The 7,745-nt window shown below is 51.1% G+C and overlaps 1 protein-coding gene across 4 annotated transcripts in view; it reads right to left on the minus strand.

The window, feature by feature from the left end:
• Window positions 1–2,041, minus strand: part of WHRN (whirlin) — a 95,815-nt gene extending 93,774 nt beyond the window's left edge. For all 4 annotated transcript variants that reach the window (XM_042912529.1, XM_042912528.1, XM_042912527.1 and 1 more), the window contains exon 1: window positions 566–2,041. In XM_042912529.1, the coding sequence (XP_042768463.1) occupies window positions 566–1,183 (618 nt within the window). In that variant the 5' untranslated portion in view covers window positions 1,184–2,041. The remainder of the gene's footprint in view (window positions 1–565) is intronic.
• Window positions 2,042–7,745: the final 5,704 nt, after the last annotated feature.

A 7,745-nucleotide genomic window follows, 5' to 3' on the forward strand; every position in this document is an offset into this window, starting at 1 on the left:
AGATCCAGAGGTTTGGAAAGGAAAAGTGACTGGACCCAGGACACACAGCCTGTACATGAGCAGCCGGGTCAGATTAGAGCTCTGTGCATCACCAGAACAGCTTCCCTGGGCTACTTTGGTGCCAACAAAACTTTCTTTCAGGGGCAACACCCTGCAGAACTAGAATAGCAACAACAGCCATGTGGGGGCCTCCCGGTGACTACTGGGAGCCAAGAGGAGACCTTACCCTTTCTTAACGCTCATAAGACTTCCTGTACCTTTCCACACTTTGTAATCATGCATTTGCCTGAGTATTTGATAAGATCTGTCTCCCCCACACTACTAGCCTTTATGCCTCACGAGAGCAAGGTGCAGGTCTGTTTTACCCCTCACGGTATCCCCAGTGCCTGGTAGCTATTGGCTAAAAAAACCCCAAACACCTAGATGTTCCTGTTCGAAATAAACATTTTTTTTTTTTTTTAAGAAAAAGGGGGCCCAGAAAGATTAGGTAATTTTCCTAAGGACACACACAGGCAGAGCTACTGTCACTCTGCCCCTGTCACTCATCCCCAGATCACAGCCTTACCTTGACGGCCTCAGCGTGGGTCACCCGGGCAAGGGATTTGTCGTTGACACGCAGAATCTGGTCCCCGACTCGCAGCCCTTCCTTCTCGGCCAGAGAGCCTGGCTCCACCAGCGACACATAGATGCCCACGCCATGCTCCGAGCCCCCGCGGATGCTGAAGCCCAAGCCCTCGTGGGCCTTGGCGCGCCTCAGGCTCACCAGGCGCACCTCCCCCGGCCCCGCGCCGTCGGGGCCGCCCCAGGCAGGCTGCCGGTAGGGGGTGGTGGCGGGCAGGTAGAGGCCCTCGGCCGTGTACTGGTCGAAGAGCAGCTGGTCGGAGCGCGGGATGACCAGACGCAGCATGGGCAGCAGGCGCCGCTTGACCGGGCTGTCCAGCAGCACGCGCAGGGTGCGCACCAGGTCGAAGACGTTGCGGCGCGCGTGGTACGCGTTCAGGCAGTGCGTGAACTGCTCCCGCTCCGCCTCGCTCAGCAGCGCCGTCAGCGCCTGGTGCAGCTGGCGCACGTTGGCAGACAGCAGCCGCAGCCCCGCGCCCCCGCCGCCGCCCGCCCCGGCCGCCGAGCCCAGCGAGCCGGTGGAGGACGAGCTCACCGACAGGCCGTCCAGCTGCGCGTTCATCTCCCCGCCGAGGCCCGGGCGGACGCGGGGCGCGCGGTGGGGCAGCCGCTGCACTCGCCGGCACTGGCGCGACAGCCTCGGGGCGGGGGGGGGGGCGGCGGAGACCGCGGCTGGAGTCTGGCTTCGGGGCGAGCGGGTGGGCGCGGAGAAAGGGGCTGGATCCCGGGAGACGCGGAGACGGCGCCGGAGTCTGGGTTTGAGGGGCGCGGAAACAGTGGCAGAATCCCGGGGGGATCGCGAAGATCGCCGCTGGAGTCCCGGGCACGCGAAGACACAGGGGTCGCGTTCCTGGAGTCCGAGGGGCGCAGAGACGGCGGCTGGAGTCAGGAGGACACGGACACGGCGGCCGAAGTGTCGGCAAAGCGGAGACGGCGACAGGGTCCCGGGGGACAACGAGTTGGCGGCTGGAGCCCCGAGGTCGCGGAGGCTGCGGCTGGAGTCCGGGGGGACGCGGAGAGCAGCTACATTCTGGAGGGCACAGAGACGACGGGTGTCCGGAGTGGGGGGCGCAGCAGAGCTGACCGCCCCGTCACACCATGTCCGGGGCTCCCCCAGCCGGGCCGCCCGTTCCTCTCGGGCTGGGGGACCCCGAAGTCATAAGTTGGGGTGGGGGCGCTCTAGTCCCAGAGCCCCCCGAACCGCAGCCGGTGAAGCCGCGCGGGCGTCCGGCAGGTGCTGCGGGGCATGTCCGGGGATGCAGCAGCCCAGGGACCCCCCGCGCTCTTGCGCCGCCCGGGCGCAGACGGAGCCGCGCGGCCTCGAGCCGGGACTTTGCGAACTGTTGAGCTGCCCGGGGCCGATCTTCCAGCGAGTTCCGACGCCGTCGCCGTCGCCTGCCCAGACTTGGCCCCGCCCCCTTGCCCCTCCCCCTATCTCCCCCTCCCCCCCCCCACGGGCTCTTCAGGAAATGACGTCCCGCATCGCGCCTGGCGGTTGCCTGGAGACGGGGTGAAACAGTCCAGCCCAGGGGAAGAAAGGGGTGAAGGTGGGGGTTGGGGTGGGAGGAGCTACAGGGGCACTGCGAGTCCCCCTCCCCTCTTCTCCCGCCGCGAGTTGAGATAAGATGGGCTCCAAGCCTAGGCTCTTCTGCGGTCGAAGCGTGTGCCTCAGAATCGCTTTGGAGCAATTAACCACCTAGCTAATTCACAATTGTGGAGGAAAATAGCCAACTTTTTGCTTCTAAAATACTGAACGCTCCAGACTCTACCTTAAAACGTTGCGCTCCCCTCTTGCACGCGCTAACATACAAGTTCAAGCGTTTATGTTGGGCACCTACTGGGTGCAAGAGATCTGTACAAGCATGCATCTGCCCGAGCCTGCCGGAGCCAACTCCGGCGCAAGGGTAGATCAGAATGGACCACTGTCTGGTCTTCGGTAGGCGGGAAAGCCGCTTTCAGAAAGAGAAGTGTACACAACTCACAGGAACACATGCACAAATGGGTGCGTGCAAAACTGATGAAATCTGAATAAGATGGGTGGATTGGGTCAATGTTAATGTACTAGGTGTTATCTTGTCAACACAGGGGTAAACATGGGATAGTCTGTGTATTATATCTTACAACTTCGTGTGAATCTACAATTATCTAAAAAAAAATTTTTTTTTTAAATATATATGAAGGGGTTGGGAAGAAAAGCATTCTGTGCCTTCCCATCCCAAGACAAAATGGGAAGGTATTCCAAGGTGTGGCCTAGAGGTCTCCTCTCCTATCCCACATCCCCAAGTATGAGCTAAGTAAATCAAAAATCCCTGTGCTTTTATTCAAAGGTGGTTTTCTGAGAGCTCAGAGAAGCTCCTGCCCTACCTCATACACAAATCCCTTCCAATCAAGTTGACTGTACTAAAGGATTCTCCTATAGAAAGCTTTATTTTCCCTAAAAACAGTGTGAAATTGCCACTGCAAACTTCTATCTGGGAGAGAGAGAGAGCTAGGATATCACCTGATGGAGTAGTTTGAGCTGACCCCAGAAAGACAGAGCATTCATTTATTAATCCACTTACTTATTTTTGTTACTCTTAATTCAGTGTTTTCCAAGCACCTATCCTGTACTAGGTCATGTACTGGGTGCTGGAGACATGGGTTAAAAAGATGAAATTGCTGACCTCGAGGAGGTCACTGTTTAGCAGGGGAGAAAGACCACATAAATAAATAAAGTTAAAAACCAGTATGGTAAGTGTGATGGCTGAAAGAGCCCAGGTTTAGGGGAGGGGAAAATTTGAAGGACTTTATCAAAGAGGTGACACCTGAGCAAATGTTCCCTAAGGAGAATGGACTTGCTTTCCTGGGCATTGGGTAATTGTGGAAGGATGGTCAGCACTATTAAGTTAGTGCGTGTCCAAAGCTGAGGCTAGAAGTTGAAGCTATATTTTCCTCCAAAATCTTCAAGTCTCTTGTTCACTTCCCTAAAACAGACCTAGGTTAAATTAATACCCAATGAACGTAATTGATGGGATGTTTTAAATAATCAGCTAAGCTACCTTTGGATATCTGTCTCAAAGCCCTGGGTTTAGCAATTAATAATGTGCATCGTTCTTCCTCTTCTTAACTGCCATTGAAGCCTCTGATGCAAATAGCCCAAGATATTTAGATGAAAAAATCAATCTCCCGCACCCGCAAAATAAAATATATTAATGGCATACCTCAAAATGACACCAAGCAGGGCTTAATTATATGCAGTTCAGGTTTTCTGCAAATGTATTTCATGCTCAGCTTTCACTTAGTTTGTGGTTCTAATTATAATTACTGTGATTGGCTTGATAAATGCACCCTAGGAGATAAGATCCCCATTCCCAACACTTTATTTCTATGCAACATTGTTTGGGAAAAGGTATTTTGCTTTAGGCTGTAGAAACTATATTACACACACATCTTAGCAGAAAAAGAAACACTTTCTCCTGCAAACATCAGAGACCATCTGGGATGCCAAGCCACTGTTTAATTTCATAGAGGCCCATTGCAAGGGGGGAAGACAAGCACAAGCGCAGGAAAAAAAGAACTGGTTGGGGCTTCTCCCATCCGTCTTGCATAACCGACTTAGTATCAGTTTGCACTGTGTACCCTCTGATGAGAGGGAGTGTGTAACTGCTCAAACCGCAAGAATCCCGTTTCATGTCTGAAGATGTGTTTGTCGTTCGGAAATAAGCTCTTGGAAACCCAAGATGCCTGGGCTTCTGAGGGCTACACTGCCTCCGGCCTTCCAGACCTGGAAGGAAGCCCTGGCCTCGGTTGCACACTGCCCTCTTCAGAAGGAAAATATTATTATTCTCTCGTGTATGCGGCAGCTTCCCCTTGCTGACTTCACCAAAGTCACTTTCAGCAATTCATTGCCATTCCCCAACTATGGCGAATCAATCAATGCCCTTCTCCTATGGATGTTTCTGGAAACATGAACACGCTGGAGCAGTTGAAAGACAGAGGGAAAAGTGAATTGTACTCAACTCAGAAGGGCTTTGTGTTGAACCGGACTCTTGGCTGTTTGCTTCTTATGCATTTGTTTTAACTAAGAAAGAACATACTGAGTTGCACTCTGGATATCAGGAAGAAAACCAGTATTCTAGTCCAGAACGTCCCTTTACTAGTTGAGTGACTCGTAAAAAATGGCTTTCCTTTCCAGCTGTCAGAGTTTCTAAACCTTTCCTGTATCCCCTAAGGGCCATTGAAGCTCCGTGTCCTGTACGGTAGATGGAAACATGCGGCAACTCATGGAGTACCATGAAGTTGTCGCTTCTTTTCTCCTCTTTTTTATGGCAATCCTAAAAAGCCTTTTTCTATTGCATGGTCACTTGGAACGCCTCCCCTTTCCTCTTATCCGCTGGAATATATCTGTAGAAGGCAATAGAGATTAGTTTAATTGAAGATGCATTTCCTGTGGGGCATATAGAAAATTTTACACAGCTAATGTTTATTGAGTGCCAGGCACTATTTTAAACACTTGTATGTTAACTCGTTAATCCTTCCAACTATTCTGTAAAGAGAGATCACCACCACCACCATCGTCACCATCATAATCCTGGTCAAACAGGCAGGAAACCAGGACATAGGGACATAACCGTCCCCAACGTTACAGAGGTAGTTAATGCAAGAGTTGGAATTTGAACCCAGGCAGTCTGGCTCCAGAGTTCTTACTCAAGCCCCATGCTGTGCAGCCTCCTAAATGCTAAAAGGTCCCAGATGGAAATGATATGAAGACCACATTTCTTGAAAGTTGGGCTGGGAACGGCAGAGGTTAAACACAAACCACAAAGTAATGATTCCCAGTTGGTAAGCTGACATTTGACAGAGGGGAGAATGAGTGGGGGGTTGTTTAATAAAGAAGACTTCACTGAGAGAAATGGAGGTAGAGAGGACTGAGATCCCAGCCTGGACACAGGAGGCAGAGGCTCAAAGCAATCTAATGCAGGGTGTCATAGGGAGTATCCCCCAGCTCCGAAGTTATCACTTCTACTCCAGGACCACAGCCTGTCTCTTCCCTGCGATGTGGGGATAGTATCAGCAGAGAAAAGGGAAATGCTCACATCTGTGACTGGTAGACAATGCAGACAATATCGATGCAACTGCAGGGAGATAAGAGAGAGGCCAGAAAAAGCACAAAACATCAGGAAAAGAGGCTACAAGTACAGCACCCCACTCCCTCTATCCAAAAGTAGAGCGTTCCTATGAAACCTTTAGGAAGCTGAAATGTCATAAAGCGAAGAAGCAATCACATTCATTATTATGGAAAAACTTTTGCGCAATCCTCAGACGAAAGAAATCGCCTCTCTTAGGCTTTTCTGATACCTTAGGACACATCTTGCTAACGGAGGCACAAAATAAGTCAAGATAGAGCACAGATGCTCACAGACACAGCTCAGAGCTATGGCGGCTGGATGCTGAGATGCTGAGTGTAGTTTCCGGAGAAAGAGCTTGGCGGGGGGACGCTCGCTGCTGGGGGTACGCGCTGCCTTTGTAACAGCTCGCTGCAACACAAATCCTGACTGCTAGTTTTGCTTTTTGCCTTTTCTCCTAAAAGCAAAAATCCTCTTCGAATTTCTCTGGGTTGGTGAAAACAGATACGAGTGTAGGTCTTCTGTAAAAAGCGAAGTGACCTAAAGCAAACTTTTGAAAAGCAGGGGATACCTGTGTTTATCTTGGCCTTGGTATAATCTCCAAGGAAGTCTGGCTCATGGTCATAAAGGATTATGTGATATTTGTGCTAGAAGGGTGCTAGAGCATAGAGCTGATCTCCAGGTTCAAACCCATCTCTGATATTCACTACCTGTGTTGACCTTGGGCAAGTCACGGAGGGCTCATGTGCCTCAGTGCCCTTTACCTGTAACATAGGGACAGTGGTGTTGTCATCAGCCTTATGGTTGACTGAGCTCACTAACATGCAGCGCTTTTCACCCTGCCTGGCAAGTCCCAGGTGTTCCCAGAATGCTTGTGTCCATCTTGGTTAAAGTTCTTAGCACATGGGAGCCCCTCAAGCATGAGGCCACAGTTCCTTTATCTCTCTGTGTCCAGTGCTCAGCCCCAGGGCAAACACACAGGAAGTGCTCAGTAATTATTTGTTGAATGCATCCTTAATTCCCTCCTTCTCCCACCCTAGTGTTACAGATAGGACAGTCGAGGGCCAGAGAGGGTCAAAGTCTTATCCACAGTCCCACTGGGAGCCAGTGATGCCTGTCTCAGGTTCTCACATTAGTAGCTAAAAGGAAAATTTACCGAGAGCTTGCAATGAAAGGGCAAAGCACTTTATAAGCATCCTTTCTTCAGCCCTCACGAAAATCCTGTGAAATGGATATTATTATGACCCCTACTTTAGAGACAAGAGAATTCCGTATCCGGGCTATGAGGTGGTTCCCCCAAAGCCTGTACCATGAACCACCCACTGTACTAGCCCTCAACGTGCTCTCATTGCACCTGGTATGGAGACAGATGGGATTGATGCAGACTTCTCTCACACAGCTTTGGGGGAAATAGTAAATGATAATGATGGCAATATTAATTTGGGGGAGCCAATTTGTGGCTAGAAAGAGGCAGAACGGTGGAAGTGACCTTATTAGGCATGCTGTGTTGTAATCCGATTGCTACGTCCAGAAGAGCTTCTTTAATCAGGGGATTATATATTGGTTACACCGGGATGCCCACTCCACCTATCAGCTCGGCTCGGATTAGAGAAAGCCCCCAGAGGACACATGCTTACCATGTACACATCAGCACGGTTAACCGGGGCATCCATTCATGCATTCCCTCCGTTCGTTCATTCATCATGCAAACTTTACTTAGCTCCTCCTCCATGCTGCCAGGTAACATTCTGGAGATTCAGCAGGAGCAAGACCACCATGGTTCCTGCCCCCCTGGAGTTGACTGTCAGGAGCCGTTGTGTTGTGCGCATCAGACATGCTGATGGTGAGCTCTGGTGTTAGGGTCCCAGGCAAGTCTCAAGGGCTGGCATTCCCTTCTCTGAGCCTTAGCTTCCCTGTCTTTTTGGCATCATAGCAAAGTGATATCAGTACTGCAGACAGACTTGGTGAAATAATTCCTGGTTATGTAACCTTGGAGGAATCACGTCACCTCTTTGAGCC

This window comes from Panthera leo, chromosome D4 (assembly GCF_018350215.1).
Source record: "Panthera leo isolate Ple1 chromosome D4, P.leo_Ple1_pat1.1, whole genome shotgun sequence".
NCBI classification, from domain to species: Eukaryota; Metazoa; Chordata; class Mammalia; order Carnivora; family Felidae; genus Panthera; species Panthera leo.